A 23,144-nucleotide genomic window follows, 5' to 3' on the forward strand; every position below is an offset into this window, starting at 1 on the left:
ATGATTCTATTGCCAGTTAAAATATACAGAAATGTACCGTTTAATCCATTAACAGCTGCTTTACGTGGTTGCTTTGGATCGGTGGGCAGACCAGCAGGTCTCGTGCCGTCCTCAGGTGATCCTCTCTCGCTGGGTGGATCACTGTCTATAGAGTTGCCCTCTGATGGAGAAATCCTAAGCAAAAGATACAAGGAAAACCTTTTCATTCTAAACCATGGTGAATTACAAATTCATCCATGTATCCCACTTTTAAAGCTGCAGTCCTCAGTTTTCCCTCTTTGTCGCCATCTCTGTTCGAATTGCTGGAGTTGTACTTCAACATCGACACGGCACAGTGTGGATGAACACGATGTTTGAGAAGAGTATGTGCCTGCCTTTCAGTCACCGTGCCGGTGTGGATATTATCATCCAGAATCACAGATTATTCTTTTTGGAAGTGTGACCAACATAATTTTCACAGTAAAATGTCATCTGAACAAGTAAGAAACATCCACTTTTGTTCTGGTTCTGACATTGCAGTAAATCGCGCTGATTAAATCTAATAATCGCTTATCATATCATGTAAAACCATGAAAATTATACTTTGTTCTCAAATTGTTAATGTGAACAACGTCAGCATTGTGTGACTACATTTTGTCCTTTCCGATATGCATCCTCGTTTTCGCATTGGTCCGGTCTTTAGTATTTTATTTTGCATTTTACAGCGGGTTAATCTGTTGTCACTGGTGATAATTTTGTTTTTTAACCTTTCTGGATCCGCCATCCATCAAATTGATGCGTTTAATTATATCAAGTTCTGTGAGAAAAGCCTATAAATCTCCACCTCCAACATCCTCACACACAACATAGCTTATACTAGCCGAGATTTCTTCTTTATGTGTACAGATGTGACGTAATGACGCAAAGATATGCTCAAATCTACCGTGGAAATCCACCAATACCACTGGAATTATAAACATTATTACAAACTAACCGCTTTGAATCGAGCAATGGCAAACAGATAGTTTTAAACACTGACTGGTTATGTATTTTCTCATATGTATTTTGGATAATTTTTAATCCCAAAAAAGCTACGAACTGCAGCTTCAAATGTACACATAAACATCTCCTCAGAACCATGACATCCTCATCTTGACAGACAACAATATTTATCCCTCATCCAGTTTTGATGAGGCACGTGTCTCCAGGGAAAAAGCAAGAGGATGATGACCTAATCCTGTCATGCTTTCAAAGAGCACTTTCAGATCTAATGTGACCAGCCAAAAGTTCATGACTTGGTCATTGAATCTATTACCTATTCCCTACCCTTTTAGTCAAGAACTATTTGACCTACTGACTGTCTTAATTATTAGGAATGTATTTGTCTCTGACTAGTCATTTTAACCTGGACCGTTTAGTATATGTGCGTTTATTCAATTTTATTGATCTATATTTAAGTATGGTCCAAAAATATGGGTTATTCCATTTCAGCCAACACAGTAAAGAATATCTCAGAATTACATTAATTCAGTTTACTTATAACATGGTTTCAGACACTTTTAATGTTTGCAAGACATGAGATCTGTGGTAATTTCACCCCCAAGACCCTTCTATTGATTAGAGTGTGGGATGTAATCCTTTTAAAAAGCTTTCTATTGATCAGCAGTCGACTCACTAGCTAGATTACTGCCTTTAAATAAATTAACAATTTATTTTAACATGAGGTTCATGCAGCAAAATGCAGCCATTGGACTATAATTGCAATCACAGATTTAGCCTGTGTGACATGTTTGTGTATGATTTGACAATAGAAAACAATCTATAAACTGGTCAAAATTGGGCCGACTCCCAGAATTTTTTACACGTTTAAAAATTAACGGGAGGTCGGGAAGTGCTCCTAACCAACTCGGCTCGGCTTGTAATTCCTCTCACACAATGGGAGCCGCGACCATACGAGTATCAACACGACTCCTCCAGAGAGAGAGAGGAAAAATAAAAAAATGTTTAAAAAATGACCTACAAGCTTGTACGCCTCGTTAATAAAATTTATGATAGTTAACAGTCCATGAACAAATGTTAACAGATGCAAATGATGATATTAACCAACATTAACTCAAATTAACAAATGATGTAGAAGTATTGTTCATTGTTTGTTCACTAATGTTAAAGGAGTAGTTCTCTTTTAAAAAAAACTTTTGCTGATAATTTACTCACCCCCATGTCAACCAAGATGTCCGTGTCTTTCTTTCTTCAGTTGAAAAGAAATTAAGATTTTTGATGAAAACATTCCAGGAATTTTCTCCATATAATGGACTACACTGGGCACCAAACGGTTCAAGGTCCAAATGAGAGTTTCAGTGCAGCTTCAAAGGGCTTTAAAAGACACCAGACGATGAATAAGGGTCTTATCTAGCGAAACGATTGGTCATTTCAAAAATAAATAACAAAGTTAAAGTTTTATAAGCACAAATGCTCACCTTCTGTGAGTGACTCTCCTGTTCGAACTCATCAAAATTTTCGAGTCATTTTCTTTTTTCGAGTCATTTCATTCATTTTGTTTCTTGAATGAACCAAATGACTCAAAAAAAGATTTGTTAATTTTGAATTTTTATATTTATTTTTAAAATGGCCGATCGTTACACTAGATAAGACCCTTATTCATCGTCTAATGTCGTTTAAAGCCCTTTGAAGCACTGAAACGGTCATTTGGACCTTGAACCATTTGGTTCCCATTGAGGTGCATTATATGGAGAAAATCCTGGAAAGTTTTCATCAAAAACCTTCATTTCTTTTCGACTGAAGAGAGAAAGACATGGACATCTTGGATGACATGGGGATGAGTAAATTATCAGCAAAAGTTATTTTAAAAGTGAACTACTCAATGAAATGAAACCTTAATGTAAAGTGTTACCGAATTTATTGAAGTTTATGAAACACAATGGTTCATAGTGGATTGATTTTTTTTTAAAATACATTAGTAAATTAATCTATATTAACATTAAGATCAATAAATGCGGTAGATGTATTGTTTATTTTAACTAATGTAATAAACTAATGTTAATAAACGGAACCTTATTGCAAAGTGTTAGCAAAAACTGAATTATGTGCAACATGTCTGATCCTGAATATCAAAGAAACATTTACTAGAAGTAGACTTACTGGCCCCTGCGCCGCTGGCCATTACGGGAAGCTTTGGTGGAGGCTTTGGACTTTGGTGTGGGCACCTCTGCATTCTCAGCTGGGCTTTGCTCCTTAGCAGATACAGGAAGCGGCAACGGCTCCTGGATGACCATGAGATCATCCTTACTGTGCTGGCCCATGTGCAGCTTGGCAAAGTCAAAACCCTTCACGCTGGGTGTCTGCAGCTAAAGACCACCATCCCAGAGAGAGGAAAAATGTTAATTTGGAGAATCAAAATTATTTGCAGAGTAAAAAAAATGGAGGTATTGCAAAGGGGAGAGAGACACACTGCTCCCAAACAAAAGACAGATTCAGGCCAGGCTTTTCGGTCTAGGCGTCTTATGTACTCATGTACACAGGGCATATAGAGAGAATGTGAATTTCCATAATCCTCAGATTGCCAGTATCATAGGAATAAATTGAGCAAGAGGACAGTAATTGACTCTGTAAGAGACAATGAGAAGCGTGAGCTTTCAAAATGGATGAACTTGATTAGAGGTCATCAGACTGACTGCGGGCCAGACCAGCTAGACGAGCTATAATGGCCTGTCTGTCTGCTGTGCCGTAAAAGATTAAATGAACTGAACAAACACAACAGCAGAGAAAGCAAATTCACACTGGCTCTTTCAGAAACCAGCAGCCACAAGAAAAGCAGTGAAGTTGAGAAGAATGAGATATTCAAAAAAGATTTAGATTTTTTAAAGAGAAACATCGCCCAGAACGAAAAATTCTGTCATTGTTTACCCACTTTTAAAGTGATAGTTCACCCAAAAATAAGTCATCATTTACTCACTATCAAACTGTTCTAAATCTGTATGAGTTTCTTTCATCTGTCTAACACAAAACAAGATATTTTGAAGGATATTGATAGCCAAACAGTTGACATAGTATGTTTGGCAGTCAGTGGCTACCGTCAGCTGTTTAGTTATCAAGACTGTTCAAATTATCTTCTTTTGCATTCAACACAAGAAAGAAACTCAAACAGGTTTGGAACAACCGAAGTGAGTAAATGACAGAATTTGTATTTTTGGGTGAACTAGGATGTTTCAAACCAGTACAACTTTCTATTTTGTAGAAAACCGGTGAACAGGTGAATTTCTGTTCTATACAATAAAAGTGAAAAAAGTAGCGATAACTAGTAGTAAACTAGAAAAACGATTGGTTCATATGGGCTCCATGTTGCCGCTTGAACTGAGGGGACTATAATGGATCTGTCATGCTGTATTAAAGTGTCTAAATTACATTTAATTTCATGATAAAAATTGACAGAATTTGAAAGCAGAGACTTTGTTTCTTACTAAAAGTAATTAAGCACAATGCTTATTGTGTTTATTGGATAGGAGATAAGGTACAAATGATGTTTATTAAAGTTTTATTCATGCATCAACTGAAAACAGCAGACTAAGATATCGATCTTGGGTTTTAAAAGTCGATACTGGTTTGTTAAAATTATTACAACGGGGAAATTTTCATCCTAGTCCTATCACACACTACAATTCTAAGTCTTCTAAAACCTGTTTGAAAAATAGACTGAAAATTTGTTATAAATTTTTACATAGCTATTCTTTGAGCATTCATGACAGAAGTAGTGATGTCGGACTGGGATTTGAGTTGTTTGCAAAAACGGCCTGTGTCTAGTCGCAACAGTAAACAGAGAAGAGCAGTTTCTCTTCTTTATGACTTCATATGACAAATAATATGGACCACTTTTAGGATATACTTGGATCCATTTACTCTTATTGTATGGGGGAAAAAAAAGCCTGGACATGGTGAAAAATATCTTTTGCGTTTAAAGAATATTGACACAAAGAGTGAGTAAATGATGACAGGTTTTTTCATTTCTTTGGGGGGTGAACTGTTTCTTTAAAGCGGATGAATCACTGTTTGTTTTATGACTTTCCAGATCAAACAAACTGTGCAAAGGGTCAGGGTGGGTCAAATCAAATTCTCCGTTTCATATATTGCCAGAAAACACAGAGATTTATGAAAAATGCATAAGCTGAGCTTTGAGTCGTGCAGTGAGCATTGCTGCACAATAGAGACAGACTGAAATACGCTCATCTTCTGGGAGTACGTCTATTTCTCGGTTTCCTATCACATTCCCTTTAAAATGCAAATGAGGCTGTTTAGACAAATTCTGTTTGTGACAAAGAAAGCTCGTATCTCGTTTCTGTTGGACTGTACTGCTGCTGTAACCAAATCTAGGCCACAATACAGTCGAAGCTGTACAGGCTTAGACCAAAAGGCATTATTATTGACACATTCAAATACATACAGTACATCTGTTGAGAATATATTGTTTTTTTCTCTCCAATTGCTGGTTATTAATGCCATAAAGGGAGCAATTATCAGCAACTGGAAAAACTAGGACTAACTGCTGCATTCTAGGAAATACATCTCTACACCACAACACTACTTTCGGACAGTTCAGATACAGTTCTGATACCTCCGGTTTTCTCATTCTATACGGCAATGGTTTCTTTACAGCTTTCTTGGGTTCTTCTTTGGCCATTTCTTTCTCCTCCTCTTCCTCCTCTTCTTCTTCTTCTTCTTCCTCTTCCTCAATACTCTCTTTTTTCTTTAAGCTTCTGGCAGGTATTACAGGTTTCTGATTTGGATAAGGGTGATAAGAAGTTGCTCCTGTTCCCGTCAAGTTAAATTCCAACAGCTAACCAAAATGTTGGACTGCTCCATCTACTACATTCTCACAAACACTATTTTTGATGATACTAATAAACATGCCTAGGGATGGAAATCTTAAGAAATCTAACGATTCTTCATACTTGAGGAGTCAGCCAACAATTGATCATTAACTACGCTACAGTTCAAAAGTTTAGGGTCAGTAAGAGTTTTCATTTAAAAAATAAAAATAAAAATAAAGAAATTAGTACTTTTATTCAGGAAGAATGCATTAAATTGATCAGTACAGAAATTGATAATATTATAAACATTTCTATGTAAATTAAATGCCATTTTTATGCCATATGCCATTTAAAAAAAAAAAAATCTGTTCAAAGAAAAAATAGTATCGTTTCACAAAATGGTAAGCAGTACAAACGTTTTCGCCATAAGAAATGTTTCTTGAGCACTAAATCAGCATATTAGACTGACTTCTGAAGAAACATGCAACACTGAAGACGATTAAAGGCCATAAAAGGAATAAAATTACAGTTAACATTACATTTTAATAACATATCACAAAATATATAATTTTTTTACAGTATTTTTGATGAAATAATTGCAGTCTTGGTGAGCATAAGAGACTATATTCAAAAATCTTACAAACCCCAAACTTCTGAACGTTAATGTTTTCTATAGCATCTACTCTACTGTATCATATTTGTCCCACATGACATAGTAAACAATCTTGATTTATTTCCAATTGGATAATGACTTGCCATAAGAGAATCAGATGCTTGCCTGGTTCAGATTACACGATTTTAGCCTGATATTGGCACGATCCATTTGACGTAGGGCGTCATGGGGATTCGTAAACGACAGCGGGCGTTGGAACGCAAGATTAGATCGCATCATCTCGTATAGTGTGTCATAATGGGCGACAACTTACGTCGCGTCTCCGATGTTTCACGACAAAACGACTAGCATGTTTAATTTTTTTAACGGTCGTCCACGACGGTTACGTCACATGTATGAGGTTGACCAATAGGAGCACAGAAGCTTTTTCAAGCACAAATTTCAAAAATGGCAAAACGAAAGAGAGACGATGGTGCTAACATTAAAACTTAAAGTAAAAATATATAAGAAAACAATATTTTACCTCAAGTTCTCTTTGGAGGATTGACAGCCCATACTGTCCTCTTCCAGCAATCCAGGAACGTGTCCATTGGCAGTTTTTATTATTATTATTATGTTTTTTTACTTTTTTCTGATCACAGGACAGCCAATAAAACACACACAGCTTCACCCATTGTTTGTTTATGTTCGTTTCCAGAAGTCACAACTAGATTCGCCTTCTCGATGACATCATGCGAGCCGTTAAAGACGGCATGCGATGACTGGTCAGGAAGCAACGTGAAGTCTGACGTGTTTTATCGACACGACAAGATTTTAGGAGTCAAAATCGCGTAATCTGACACAGTGACTCTCGTAACGGACAAAATAAAATTGTGTAATCTGAACCAGGCATTATTGAGAACCTCTCTAACTGATTCAGTGAGGGAGTGAACCGCTTAAGACCGATTCATACATCTTTGACTTAATGAGTTGATTCATTTAAAAGAACCAGTTGAAGAGTCAAAGAGTTATTTGTTTGCAAATCAGACTGCATACTCAAGTCAACAGAGTCCATAGAGAACTACAAAATGGTCCAAACACAGACGACATTGACACGGTTAGACTGGTGCCTCAGACTGCTGAAGCGCAAAGAGGAAGAGGAATCTTGTGCAAGGACTAACTTTAGGAATATTCTACAGTCTACTAGGACGACTCATCTACCAGCCTCTACCTTCTTATCTCTCCTTTCTTCCTCTTCATCATCATCTTCTTCTTCCTCCTCCTCTTCACCTTCCTCTTCCTCTTCTTCCTCATCACTACTATCTAAAATTTTTTTGCTCTTGACAGGAGTCATTGACCTCTGAATATCTGGTATTGATTTCTGTAATGAGGAGCTGGACTGCACAAGCACGGGAGAGGGAGAGCGTTAAGATATGAATGGATGTGTGTTAGATGAACAAGAGATAGAGATGGGCTCGTATTTGTGGATTTTAAAAGGTTAAGAATGTATTAGAACATGAATATATGTATTAGAATCTATATTAAACCTATAAAATGATGACAATTTACATTTTTTGGGTAAACTGTTCCTTTGTGTAAAGTACATCCATGAAGTTAAGTAAAACCATGAAGAATAAAGTGTGAAGCAGGCCATTTAACAATATAAACAGATTAAACCAGAGAACATCATTGAAGGATTAAGAAGAGTCATTGGTGAGTTGTAAATGAGAGTGGGGATAGTTCATGAGGGTAGTGAGTAAGGGCACACATGGAGTGTTTAATGACTATGTGCTCCTCAAGATGAGTGTAGTTAAATCAAGGAGTTGAGAATGAGAGTATCAGCGGGCGCTATTCTGGATAAGAACATCACTGCTGAGAATTAACCCCACAGCCAGCTGAGCGTTAGACTTCACTACTGCTGTGACTCTGCAAGAGTGTGTGCTTTTGCATGACAAGTCGATATCGTAGCGAGATTTAGAATGACTAGTGATGTCTGAATTCATTTGACTGCAAGGATGGGGCACTCAGCATGGGATGTGATGCAATAGCCAAAGACAAAGTAATGTGTGTGATTATAACAGTGTGGTGCTTTAAAGATGATTCAATGAGATGCGATTAACTTGAAGGGTCTAATTTATATAAATGCATTGATCACACTATCACACATTTTTTCTTAAACGATCTAGTCGAGGGATGAGCAGATGGTCGGCTAGTCATCTAAAAAGTATATAATTAATCAAATGTGGAAAATCTTGGCTCTCTTATCAAAACACGTTTCAAAACCCTACATACATACACATTAACAGGGATTCCTTAAGACTGACTAGTCATTCAAGACAACACACTCATTAGTTGAATTTGAAATTATGTTTAGCTCATGCCTAGACCCAACCTATACAAAAAACCTGGAAAAAATAAATAGAGATAAACATTAGAAAGAAAAGATAAACATTTATTTCACTACAGAAAATGACGCAGGGACTTCTGGAACACTTGTCTTAGGACTCAATTGGATCATTGAAATGAACTCTCTAAATGAACTTCAACTTCCCAATGGCAAGATTAACTATGAGCATAAATGGGTAGAGTAGCGGACACCCAACTAAAAAACACATCCCCATGTATCCAATTCTGATCTTTCAAAGCTGGCTTGTATCCGGCTCCAGTCATTTAAATCAGAGACGAGATAAGCAGCTCAGACTCACAGGAGCCACATACTTATTAGCAAAGTCACTGACACATCAGCAGACTTTGTGGACAGAAAAGGAAACAAAACAAAATGACGGTATCACATACGGTTGAACCTTAGTTTTGTCAGGATTTGTCAGGAGAAACAGTGCTTCAATATCAAATCATTAGATAGTATTTGCAGTCTTTCTCTCTCACCTTCTGTCTTTGCTGGATGGTGCTCATGGTGTCTGGCTGGAATTCCAGTTTGTCAGTGCGGCAGAGTTTCCAGTACAGGATAGTTATTATAATGACGACCACCACCACGGGAACTACCACCCCTACGATTATCCACGTGTTGGTCTTCTCTGTGTCTGAGGAAGGAGAGGCCTGTTTCTCCACAGCTGAACATACAAAGGGGTAAACAAGAACGTCAGTGACTAAGGACAGTATGTATCGTTTAAACTAGTGCTGTCAATCGATTAAAATATTTAATCGCGATTAATCGTATTAATGTCATAGTTAACTCGCGATTAATCGCACATTTTTATCTATTCTAAATGTCTTTTGATTTCTTTTGTTACATTAGTTTTTTCCTCATTTTAATGCTCTTATCAACATGGAAAAGTGGATTGGCTTGTTTAGTGCCTTGTTTTTTTATTATTATTGAAAATAACATTGGTATAGTGTTCAATTTCACACTAACATATATAAATAATCTCTCTCAATGTAACACTGTCTATCAATAAAAGGGTGAAAGAAATACTGACGAGGTCCTGATATTGACGAGGGGGTGGAGAATTCACATCATCTGTGTGTGTGTGTTTGCTTGGCCATCATCAAGTGGTGTTTCAGACTGGACGTGCTGCGATGACGATAGCTCAGTTCACAACAACAAAACACACAGATCACTTGGTCTTGTCAATGGGACAATATGGCAATTTTTTAAAAGTAAACTTTCCATTCAGAATCTTAGGGCATCCATTTCGGCATCTCGCGCTCATCATCCACTCAAAACCTAACGTTACTATTTTGCCGAAACGAGTGTGTGCGGCACAAAACGTCCTCGCGTTCTAAAACCCATTCATTTCAATGGCTTGTGCCGCGCGAGGACGTTTTGTTGCTTTTCCGACCAAAGCGCAAGCGGATGTAGACCGTAAACAAAACAACAGGCACGCCGCAAACACACGTTTCGGCTTGCAAGCCGGCTTTGAGTGGATGACGAGCGCGAGACGCCAAAATGGATCGGACGCATGCCGCGTCCTGTTGCAAAAGCATGTGAATAAACTACAAAGTTTGCTTGGACAAAAAGACCGTTAATCGCGCGATAAAAAAATTAACGCCGTTAAAATGGGTTTGCGTTAACGCCGTTAATAACGCGTTAAACTGACAGCCCTAGTTTAAACGTTTGGGGTTGGTAAGATTTAAAAAAATGTTTTTAATGAAGTTTAGGCTGCATTTATTTGATCAAAATACAGTAAAACAGTAATATTGTGACCATTTATTACCATATTGAAATAACTGTTTTCTATCTGAATGCATTTTCAAATGTAATTTATTCAAATTTATACAAAGCTGAATACAAAGCTCGAGAAACATTATTATTAACAATGTTGAAAACAGTTGTAGTGCTTCATAGTTTTTCAGGATTCTTTAATAATTAGAACGCTTAGACGAACAGCATTTATTTGAAATTTAAACCTTTTTAAAAATGTAAACCTGTAACACTGTAAATGTCTTTATGATCACTTTTGATCAATTTAATGTCTTTCCCGAAACTAAAAAAATAAAAATAATATATATATATATATATATATATATATATATATATATATATATTAACTTCTTTAAAGTAAAAAATAAATTGCTGTTTTCTTAAGAAAAAATATTGCAGTAACAAGCATACAGATTACATTCACAGCATTGCCACAAAGAATGACACGATTAGATTTTATGTAAACTGTCATCTACAGTACTCTTTTCTATCATGGTGGAGATGATAAAATTGCTGAAAAATAACAACAATAATGGCTTAAAGGCACAGACACTTAAATAAAACTCGATTCCCCCTTATGGAGGAATGCATCAATACTAAAATTCTGGCTGATTTACATTTCACATTTATTCATTTTTAGCTGATGCTTTTATCCAAAGCGATTTTCAATTGCTATATATGTCTCACACCTCTGGAGCAACTAGGGTTAAAGGAGTAGTTCCCTTTTAAAAAAACTTTTGCTGATAATTTACTCACCTCCATGTCATCCAAGATGTCCGTGTCTTTCTTTCTTCAGTCGAAAAGAAATTAAGGCTTTTGATGAAAACTTTTCAGGATTTTCTCCATATAATGAACTTCATTGGGAACCAAACAGTTCAAGGTCCAAATGAGAGTTTCAGTGCAGCTTCAAGGGACTTTAAACGACATGATGAATAAGGGTCTTATCTAGCGAAACGATCGGTCATTTCAAAAATAAATAAAAAGTTTAAGTTTTATAAGCACAAATGCTCGCCTTGCTCTGTCCTGTGATGAGCGTTCGTGACTCTCCTGTTCAAACTCAATCATCAAAATGAACAAATCTTTTTTAGAGTCATGACTCAAAGGGTCCTAGATAAGACACTTATCCATCGTCTGGTGTCGTTTAAAGCCTTTTGAAGCTGCACTGAAACTCTCATTTGGACCTTGAACCATTTGGTTCCCAATGAAGCCATTATATGGAGAAAATCCTGGAATCTTTTCATCAAAAACCATTTCTTTTTAACTGAAGAAAGAAAGAGGTGGACATCTTGGATGACATGGGGGGTGAGTAAATTATCAGTAAAAGTTTTTTTAAAAGTGAACTACTCCTTTAAGTGTCTTGCTCAGGGACACATTGGTGTCTCACAGTGGATTCGAACCTGGGTCTCTCACACCAAAAGGCTTGTATCTCATCCACTGCACCATCACCACCCCTATATACTGATATACTATAAATTTGGGAATTATAACATTATAAAAATACAGTATAAGGGCCGGTTCACCCAAAACACGATGGTCAATGGAACAAAGTTCTAGAGACACTATTGTTGAAAAGAAGTTTTTAGAACGCTGTGTCGTGCGCGAGAGATCAGAGCGCAAAAGTTAAAGACGTCTGACTAGCACATGTTTACATTGAAAAACAATGGAAAAAAAAAATCAAAAAATGCATTCCGTGTGAATGGCCCTAAAAATGGATGCATATTTTGCCTAAGATTTCATTTAACAGTTTTACTAAATTAGTTGCTTTTAAAGAGAACCTTTAAGCGAGAGTTGGGTGATGGCAAATATGATCTAAAATGTAAAAGAAATTTAATATCCAAAATCTCAAACCTCAGTACAGTCAGATTTGCATTATAATCAGCCATATATTGAATGCGCATTTTATAAATGTTATGATGTTGAATCCATTAAACAGCAAAAATCCATAATTCAGGTCGGTTCTGTTTTTGAATTCACTGTAATTGGAGACCTATTAAGATTTATGCTAAAATTCAAGATGTTATACAACAGGAAGCTACTAAATTTAGTCTCTAATGAATCTAGTGTTTATGCTGTGGGTGATGCAGTTGTAAGCCTGCCACATATAAATGTTACATAAAAAAGCAGAGCTCTCTTGAGATGTCACGCTATCTGAACTCTCCTCTTTGACGTTTAGAGCAGAAGAAATAAAGAATGTTACCACATAAACCATTGCCTGCTATGTAACATCAATCAGCATCATTTAAATGACCACTTCATCATTGTTTTTACTACCATTATATTTTAGTTTATTGCAATGCTATGTTAAGTAGTTTCTCTCCCACTGAAAGTATTAAAAGTCTGAATGCTCACGCTGTGCTAATATTCCCTGGATGCGGTATCCCATGATGATCGCTGCATGCTGTACGTCAAGACTATTGAGCGTGTTCGCTGTGGTTGCAGCGGGAAGCCTCTGTCCGTTAGCTCCTTCCACAAAGTAGATGATCTCCAGAGGGTTGTCAGGGCCCACAAGACGAGTGGTCTGTACAATCTGAACACAGTTGGAAAAAGAAAAACTTTACACAAAGTTCAATATGCAATTTAATTCACTGTTCATTGTATATGCATGTCTTTATACATGTCATTCGGCATCTGAAACTATTCGATCCAAAATGTTGACAACAACAACGTATTGCAAAACTTCTTGTGTATGAGTTTATGGAGAACCTCGTTTCCATTTCACTATTTTATATTGTGCATTTGGATCAGTCCAATTTGTGAAAGAATCATTCAGTCTCATTTTGTGAATAGAATCATTTAAGTTGAAGTTCTATAATGACTCGTACTGAATAAATAAATAACACTAGAATGGATCAGCTTTATGATACTTTTTTGGTGTAATTTTGAAGCTTAACCCTAAAACCGTATTCTGGACAAATGTGGGCAAAATAGTTTTGAGATTTATTTAAAAAAAAATACTTCCCTTGATCGGAGTGGTACAAAACTTGGCTACTTTTCCTAAGTTTGCCTCCTGAACACACACACATTTTTTTTTTTGACTCAATTCTACAATGTTAAGTGGGTGAAAAAAAAACCTCCTTACTCTTGTATTTGGATCAAAAATGGCACCCATAGAAATGAATGGGAAAAACTTTAATTTTAGAGCATTCTAAAATAAGCCAAAACAAGACACCAGGTGACAGCAAAGTCACTTAATCTTTAGGTTTTAGCTCTAAGAACTTATTGGAATGATATTTTAATGTAGTTAAAAAATTTTAAAAAATAAAACATAAAAATAAGCATAATTTACATACAAAATATGGTACTTTTTGAGGTAAATAAATTCAAAAATAACCCCCAAAATAAAAAAAACACCATAAATGGATAGAAAAAACTTTATCGAAGACAGTAATATAACATCTATGATAAATAAAAATTAGGATCACACCTGAGTCCTCTGTGCCCACATTTGTCCACAATTACAGTATTAAGGGCTATAAAGCGAATATGGTTTGAGGGCTACAGGGTTAGTTCACCCAAAAATGTAAATTCTGTCATTTATTACTCACCCTCATATTGTTACAAACCTGTAAGACTTTCGTTCATCTTCAAAACACAAATAAAGATCTTTTTAAGAGAGTTTTGGTCTACGCAACTACCACTTTGACGCTTCAAAAAGTTCATAAAAAGAATACGTAAAACTAATCCATATGTATTGAGTGGTTTAGTCCAATTATCTGAAGAGACACGATCGCTTTATATAAACACATATTGAATTTAGGCTTTTAATATCCACGTGTTGGCTTTGAAGCAACAAAAAGGTTGAGTAAATGATGACAGAATTTTTATTTTTTCTTTAACTCAGAACTTTAACAAATGCTAGCTGTTCCTCACATGCAAACATAGGAATCAAAACTCTGAATTAAATATCTTTTAGACAAAAACCCAAAAAGGTTTTCAGAGGGTCTAAAAAATGTGTTTCTAGTCTCCATGGTTATTGGGGTGGAAACAGAGAGTGGCAAAGTGAGGGCTTCACCTGAGATCGACCTACATTTCGAGCCCTGAGTAGTGAACTCTAACTGGCCCGGGACGTTAAAAGCTCATTTTAAATGTGTTGCTACCTCAGGGTGCATCATGAGAAACAGCAAAGAGGATGGCCACACAATGTCATAAGATCATCCAAGTACATCCAAGCTTTGCAGATTATCATCAACCCACATTCAAGCAAGAGTGCTTGCAAGATATTCCAGAATTCATCACCTCTCTAAAATTAGAAATGACATCACTGAGCATCATTAACACAGCTCCATTACTTCTCAGCGGCCATTGACGGACTGTCATTATCAACACGAGTCATTCGGAAACCATAAGGTCAGCTAGCCTGCAATCAGGTCTCTATGAAAAAGAAAAATCTTCTCTATATAGCCAGAATAAGCAATTAATGCTTTAAGAATCACACTAGCCGTCTGCAAGCTGTGTTCAATAATTTATCTCCGACTGCAGCTGGAGTAAGACGCGCCGACAGCCGACAGGGGTGAAATGGTTGTTTTTTTGAGTGGCTCTGCAGGCCGAGGATGAATAGGAGGGTGTTGCCATGGATACTTCTTGTCCCTGAATGATGATGTGTGGAGGGAGAGCAGGTGTGGGGATGTTCCACAAAGACAGAGATTGATTAAGAATCCGGAGAGGCATTAGGCATGCACACAGGAAGAGCTCTATAAATGAATCCAATGAGCACATGCATGGAAAGCATGAATAGAATAAGGCCACATAACAGATGATTTACAAACCTGCACACTGTTGTTTCCCACACTAGTTGCTCTCTTAAAGCGACGCCCTGTACCTAATGCATCACCCAGCAACAGAGCCAGTCTCCTCTCAATAGCAGCATGGAAGACCTTGTCACTCACACGCTGGTCCGATACTCCCAACAACACTGAACACACACAAACAATATGTAATTGTAAGACATTATGGCATTGCAATTGCTCATTTTGGTCTCAAAAATAGACTGGTTATTTGATTGTATAGTAACAACATTACACAATCGTTCAAAGTTGGTTATGGTTTGTTTTTTAAAAAAAAGACTCAATGCACATCAAAGCTACATTTACTTGATCAAAAATACATTAAAAACAGTAATAATGTAATATAGTATTTCAATTTGTTTGCAAATCTGTTTTCGATTTTAATACATTTTAAAATGTAGCTTATTTCTGTGCTGTAAACATTTGTGCTGCTCAATATTTTTGTGGAAACAGATTTTATGATGAATAGAAAGTTCAAAAGTACATTTTATTTGAAATATATATATATATTTATATATAACATAACTGACCCCCTTTTGAACAGTTGTGCATTTTGTTAAGCTTAACATACCTGTTCTAACCCATGAAGAACGCAGAAGTTGGGTTGTGTTTAGCTCCGGGTAGTGGAATGCTAATGGTGAGGAAAGGAGAAAAAAACATTAACAATTTCAGACAATCCTAGATAAAGTCCTGATTATCTTGATGGTTGTACAGATCATATTATCAGATTTTCCTGTGGTGTGAGATGTGTTAATGAATGAGGCATTTATATAGCGCTTTCATAGGTACTACTGTACACCCAAAGCGCTTTACAATTATATCAGGAGTCTCTTAAGAGTGATTGAATCAGCTCAGAAGAACGATCTGTGCCACACCGATCTCAAATTGTAAATATCCAACATGATGAATATTTACAATCAGAAAATCTGTTGTGTGGGGGAAAGCCAGAGGACAAATGTGCATCTCATGTAAAACGGTATGATATTAAATCAGAAAGCAAGTTGATGCAAGCGTAACATGACTACATCCAAACCCTTTTCTTTTTTTTAAGCGATTTTCTGTAAAAAGCAGTACAAACACTATTATCGCAATTTCGTCTCGCCCGTTGTCCGCCATGTTGGTTTACTCTAGATTTCCCATGTTCACAGTCGGGACTCTGGTTGTTTGTGAATGGAATCTGTTAGTATGTGGAGTGCTGTCTTGGTCAAATCATGACACTCCTCACACTACAGGAACAAAACTGTTAAATTCTGATCTTTTTTCTTGTTTGTTTTCTCTCATGATTTCAAAATCTTTTATGGTGCTTTTCCACTACACAGTACCGACTCGGCTCGCTTTTTTGTTTGGTTTTCCACTGTGTAAAAGTTGTACCTGTATCTGCTTTTGGGTACATTTTCATGACAAGCTGCATTCATGACATTTATACTATATGTAAGTTGTTTTGGGAGTGTATTTATATAATTGAACAGTAATGAGTGTATGGACTCACGTTCTGCAATCTGGCGCACAGGGAAGCCCAGGTAGTAGCTGTACTCGACCATGCTAAGTTGTCGAAGCAGAGCGCTCACCTCTGTCCCTGGCACATACCCGCGCATATCACGCACAGCAAAGGTGATCTCAACTGGAACCTTCTGCATTTGTGCCGCCATGCCCACAGGACTCAGTGTGATGTTTAAAATCTACAAAACAATTCAGTCTCTAAGATACAATTATCTGAAACTAAAGCAATTAGACATTAGAATGATTTTAGAAATTACTGTGGGAAAAAAACATCCAATAGACATATCTCTTTGATATTTTAAAAGGCAAAAATATCCAGATTTTCATCAATCTGATCTAATCTTATGTAAAATGTGAGTTAATAACTTAAATGAATATATAAAACAATTAAATAATGTAGTTACTCTTAATATAAAAAGTCTCTTGTCTTCAATCACACTCACGCGTCTATTTAAAAGTTCCTGAAGAGAGGAGCCATTAGATTTGTTGCCTTGACAACGTTTGAACTTATCCAATCAGAGCAAACAGCTGGATATGATGTCATCCCACTGCACTGAAGGCAATCAAGCCTCAAATTCACTTTACACAATTTAAAAGCAAGCTTATTTTTGCCAACATCAAAAATGTTCCAGAATAAAAATATGAACATTACTCTCATTTGGCTCGTTTACATTGGCATCATTTAAAACATCTTTATAAAGTAGTCATTTAAGCAAATCAGAATGGAATAAGAAGCAATTAAGAGGATTTGAAGGGGTTCAGTGTCAGGATATTGGCGTTTGAAACTCAGTTGAGCTCTTAATACTGTTAACTGGGTAAAGCGGTCAACTTACATTCACAGTAAAGTTTGTGGACTCCTGTGAGCGTCGGCGTACTTCAGCTAAAGCTGTGATCAGACCCTTCTCTGTCTGCTCACTGAAGGTACATATACGCACATCCATGTGGCTGGGTACAAACTGAAGTACTGCAAAACACATGCATATAGTTGAAATCTTGACATGCAACAAAATCTAAATGGCCAGAGAGAATTCAATAATTGTGACATGCAGTTTCCACTTCAGTGTACCTGTATGTACATGGTACTGCAGGCCTGGAACAGGACTGATCGGTGACACGCTTATAAAGGAGCTAGTGGTCCGAACAGAGACTCTCAGGGCATTAATGACCGATATGGCAGTGTAAACCACTGCACCAGACACAACACGAAACACAAAATCTGGAGGAGCTTTTACAACCTTTAACACATGAAGAAATTATTATGTACATTAAATGTCAAGAATTTGTACATCATATTTGTCATAGCAATTTCACATCATTTTCAAGAACATGGAGAAATATCAAAAATACTTTCAGTGAGCCTGTAAAAGTCAAGGCGGTTTGTGTTTAAATGCAGGGAGTTGCAAAGAACCATTTCATTCCCATTGAGCCAAATTAGGTGTTGTTTATTTATGAAGAGATAAAACAGGAAGGGAAGATTTTATCTGTATCAGTATCACTGACACATCACTGGATTACAAAACATGTTATAGATTCTGTGATTTAAACAATCCCTATTATGATACATGAAAAAAAAAAAAAAAAAAAAGCTTAGACAAATGCTGCCTACCGGTAATTTACAAACAGCTTCCTCAGTCTGAATAACAGAAACTACTTTTCTTGATCATTTCATTAGGGATTTCTAATTCTAATTTCTAATTTCAATTTGTATAATCAATTCAATATTCAATGTGCAATATCCAAAAATATAGGCATGGGAACCCAGCTAATGTTCTTTTAATAAAGAAAACCGGAGTGATTTTAGGTTAAACATTTAAACTATATATTTTCAGATGCCTTTTTCACAATTTTTCCCCAATAAAAAGCTTTTAGCATTACATTAAAAAAATTAATAAATGAATTTTTAAAAGCATAAATTGTATCTACAAACAAGGTATTTGTAAATGTATTGTTTAATATTGTATAAAATAATAGTTTTAGATGTAGAAGAGCTGCGGTCACTGCTTGAAATCAATAAAGACAAGCAAAAAAAAAAAAAAAGAAAGAAAGAGAGGAAACCATAACAGACCAATTATATCAGACGTCTACAGTACCTGTAGCTCCACTGAGCGGCTGTACTCGGCTTTGAGAATCTCTCGCACTTTGGCTTTAGCATATCCAACAGTAGACCCCGGAGGAAACCCTACAACAGAGCAAATATCTAGCTTGATGCTACTCTTAGATCCTTAAATATAAAAAGAAAATTAAAATAAAATAAAATAGGATAAAAGTAATGTTGCATGGATGCAAATCTAGTTATTGTTTAAGGCACATTTGTTTTATGGACTGAGTAACACATTGATCGTTAAAAAATGACAGGATGATATATGTATGTATATATATATATATATATATATATATATATAGAGAGAGAGAGAGAGAGAGAGAGAGAGCAAATTCATTTTTACTGTCTTACCAACTCTGATCAAGTAGGTGTCCGGTTTAGTGATGTTGCAGATATAATTCCGGGCAATAGTTGTTGGAGGGGTTGAGGTTAGGTTTGTACCTGATGTGTCTTTTACAGTAGTCCCTATTGTGTTGTTGGAGCTAGTGATAGTAAAAGACGTGACAGCGGTGTCATTATGTAATACTGGAGAGAACGTGGTTGTAAGACTGATCGGAGTGGTGTTATCGCCATCAGTAGCTGTGGTGTCAGATGGTGTTCCAGACATAAATCCTTCGTCAGCCATCTCGGTTGTAGGAGGGGAGGAGGTGACATTAAAGGTTGAGTCAGTTGGTAATTCAGAAATACTGATAGAGGTGGTTACTAAAACAGTGGGAAGTACACTACTCGTAAAGAGGGTCTCTGTTGGGAGTGAGGTGATAATCCATTGGCTGTCATTAACAGAAGACATGCCATCCGGTTCTTTGGTCACCGGAGGTGGGTCAGTCACCAGTAAGGAAGTGTTGTATGCTATAAAAGGTGTGGTAGCCCAATCAGTGGTTGAGTTTATATCTCCTAATGATGCTGAAGGGTCTATTGAGGGTGTCAGTGTAAATGACGGCTCCAAATATGGCACTGTAGTATCCGTTAGAGTAGGTGTAACCTCTGAGGGATCCAGGTTAGTAGTGTTAAAAGGCTCAAATCCAGAGATGTCTGTTGATGATTCCTCAGTCCAGGAACCGTTACCTGCAGGCTGTAGATCTTCATCAAACAAAGCTGTCAGCATGTAGCTTGGGTCAATGGTGTAGGTTCTAGTGCTCACAACATTTGTGGTGCCAACCGGCATGAAAGAGAAAACACTAGAGGCCGACTGATTGACAGTGTGCTCTGGCAAGCTACCATTGTCCTTGGTCAACTGGATGGTGTAGTATTCTAAACTGTTCATGTCTGGTAAAAGGACATCAGTGGGTTGGATGGCAACAGTGCCTGCCCAGTCAGATGCCAACTCTGAGCTCTCATTGACAGACTGGTTCAGGTTTAAGACATCTGAAGTTGTTGGGACAATTGGTAGAGAATGGACTCTGGTTGGTTGGATGGCTAAAAGTGATAGAGAAATGGTGTGGCCAACGGCCGATGTCAAAACACTGGTAAAAACTGGAGGCTTTGACATGGTAAAGGGCACAACATTTGTAAAAGTCTGAAAGGTTGTTATTTGTTTGGTTATGTCAGTGTTGGCTCCATATGATGTTGAATTGCTATTAAAACTGGAACTTTCAACAAGTTTGCTGGAGAAAGAACTAGTAACACTGGTAGAGGAGGGATGCAAGTGTTTGCTGGAAAATGAAATCCCCACTCTTGTGGGAAACGTAGTGTCATAGGTCTCGGAGTTTGAGTCCTCAAAGTCATAAACATCAGATGGGAGATTGGTAACCAGCGAATAGTCATTACCTTCAGATCCCATGAAGGACATTGTTTCTAGGTAATCTCCAGAACCATAGTCCACATCCATAGTGTAGGTTGGGAAAAAGTCTTCGGGTGGACCAATAGTTTGCTCGATAGACGCTGAAGTTATTGTATGTATGAAAACCGCATGACTTGGCTCCAACTGCTGATAGCCTGGTTCGGTGTTTGGGTCATGGCTGGCTTGGAACTGAAGGTCTTTAATTCTGCTGGATGGTTCCAATTGGTGTCCAAAAGTTACATTAGTGTCACTGGCTCCCACTGTCCCATTTTCTGTTTGAGGGGAAGGAATGGGATTTTCATCAGGAATTCTCGAAGGAGAATTTTGTCCAACTAAAGGCAAGCTAGAAGGCACAGATGAATCTGTGCCTTGTGGAATTTGGGGAGCTGGGCTGATAGCAGACCAAGATAAGGGCACATTATGAGATGTAGGCACTGGAGAATTTAGTTGTCGAGGCTGTCTGGTGGTCCCTCTGTGGGTAGATCCAACTGCCTCTCCAGAGTTTAATGCAAGTAAAGAGTTCAAGGAGTAAGTGAATAATGATTCAGTGTTGAAATTGTGATTGTAATTCTTGGTGGCTGTGGATGGATCCAAACTAGGTGAAAGAGAAAATCCAGACAAGGCGGTGGATGCATTATGCAGCACTTCCATCGAAGATTCATTTGGCATATTTGGAGCCTCCAAAGGCCAGACTAAGGGAGACAAAGACAATAAAATCCAGCAAATGAAATTATCTGATGCAAACTACAGAAAGAGCAACAAAACTATATGAAAACAGTTAATTGCACAAATCAATGATGATATATTCCTTATGAATGCAATTTAACATGCGTCTCTGTTATAGTCGTAAGCTAAAGTAATAGGCTGTGTGAACGAAACGGTTCAAAAATAGAAGGTTACACTATAAGATTTAGCCTGTGATGTTAATATGATAGACAAGAAGTGCTTTACATTATTAATGACAATGATAGAACCCTTATTCATGATTTGAGCAGAAGAAATTGTGTAATTTACAAATGATTGGAATTCATTAACATACATGAAGAGAAGAGTTTCCGGGAAGGTTTTATTTTGTATATTGATCTATTGACGTATTAAAGAATAATAAAACCTACCCCACTAACAATGTTTTTTTATGAAAAATGATTATTGACATGAGTGCTATTTATTGATGTGGCTTTTTATTAGACATTAATCAGAGTAAAACACAAGTGCAGTGTGAGATAACTGGATATTTTTTTCACAGAGTTACATCAAAAAGTCTGAGAGTTGAGGACTTTCATCATGCTATTGTGCCCAGATGCTTCAAGGCTTTTTCTCCTGCATAAGTCACATTGTCGTGATTACCAAAGTCACAATCTCGCACATGTGCGGGTGGTTTGGAATGTGCCAAGGCCATGAAAGAGGAGAGTATTTAAATAATTGAGCATGCCACTTTCAAGAAGGATTCCTGAAAGCAGTATCGGTTTATATTCCACTACACGTTTTGTAAACTTTCCATGTGCATTGCTTTTAATGGTGGGTGCAGAGGCTGGGCATAAAAGCTGGCAGTGTTTGGCTTGATATTCAGAAGCAGCTGCACAGTAATGAAATGACCCATTTGGAGACCAAGGATAGAAGGCAAAGGTAAGGAGCTTCTTAATGAAGCATTAGAGTGAGCAAAACGGTCTTAACGCTATTCAGATGCGACTAGTTTTCCCATAGGAGTTTAGGTAAATTATTCCTCTTAATTTATTTTGACCTGTGTTGAATAATAATAAAACCAAATTTCCATTGTGCTACCTGGTGCACTTTATGGATTTAGACCATAATGTCATGACCTAAATTTCATAATAGTATCATGATTATCTGCAAGGTGGAATGGATCAACGTGAAACTAGATCAATGTATATTCTATGATGAAACCAGATCAATGCATTTTCTAAAATACATAATGAAACTCAGAACAACTTGAATACGATTCATAGAAACATTCATAGCAGTCCGTCTGAGATTCACAGGATGAGGCAGACGGATTTGTGATAAAGCAATAAATGACATACTCAGCCTTCTGAACAATCCCCCCAGACACATTTGCTTTATACAGATGACTTGTTAACCCACAATTCTATATTTAGATAACAAATAAATAAAAAATAAATACAAAAGACATGGATATAAGGGAGATCATGCCTTCATATAACACTCTGGCCCTGATATCAAAAGAAACAGCATTAGAGTATGGGCCGAAATATGTGCCACCAGAAACTGAATTTCAATTGTTTCATGGCGGGTACGTGATATGCTCCAAAACGTGCTGATTGGCCCAAGAGGAGTCCAATGAACGCTATCTATCGATCTGCACTCGACTGCTCTTCCTCCATCCTCCAACTACCCGGATGTCTGTCTCAGCAACTTGAAATTGAATTTGAGAACTGAAGTGAT

General features: G+C 37.0%; 1 protein-coding gene across 4 annotated transcripts in view; it reads right to left on the reverse strand.

The window, feature by feature from the left end:
• Positions 1-23,144, reverse strand: part of LOC120462102 (UPF0606 protein KIAA1549) — a 63,198-nt gene that overhangs the window by 15,467 nt on the left and 24,587 nt on the right. For 3 of the 4 annotated variants that reach the window (XM_039650574.2, XM_039650573.2, XM_089116356.1), the window contains 11 exons: positions 19,292-21,412; positions 18,930-19,018; positions 17,906-18,074; positions 17,673-17,803; positions 16,829-17,018; positions 15,911-15,970; positions 15,322-15,467; positions 12,905-13,082; positions 9,280-9,464; positions 3,139-3,344; positions 38-174 (listed from right to left, as the gene is read on the reverse strand). In XM_039650574.2, coding sequence (XP_039506508.2) covers positions 38-174; positions 3,139-3,344; positions 9,280-9,464; positions 12,905-13,082; positions 15,322-15,467; positions 15,911-15,970; positions 16,829-17,018; positions 17,673-17,803; positions 17,906-18,074; positions 18,930-19,018; positions 19,292-21,412 — 3,612 coding nt within the window. Of the gene's footprint in view, positions 1-37; positions 175-3,138; positions 3,345-5,605; positions 5,768-7,624; positions 7,793-9,279; positions 9,465-12,904; positions 13,083-15,321; positions 15,468-15,910; positions 15,971-16,828; positions 17,019-17,672; positions 17,804-17,905; positions 18,075-18,929; positions 19,019-19,291; positions 21,413-23,144 lie in introns of all 4 variants that reach the window. The other variant, XM_089116357.1, reaches the window with a different exon arrangement.

This window comes from Pimephales promelas, chromosome 10 (genome assembly GCF_988280905.1).
Source record: "Pimephales promelas chromosome 10, fPimPro1.hap1.1, whole genome shotgun sequence".
In the NCBI taxonomy this organism is placed as follows: Eukaryota; Metazoa; Chordata; class Actinopteri; order Cypriniformes; family Leuciscidae; genus Pimephales; species Pimephales promelas.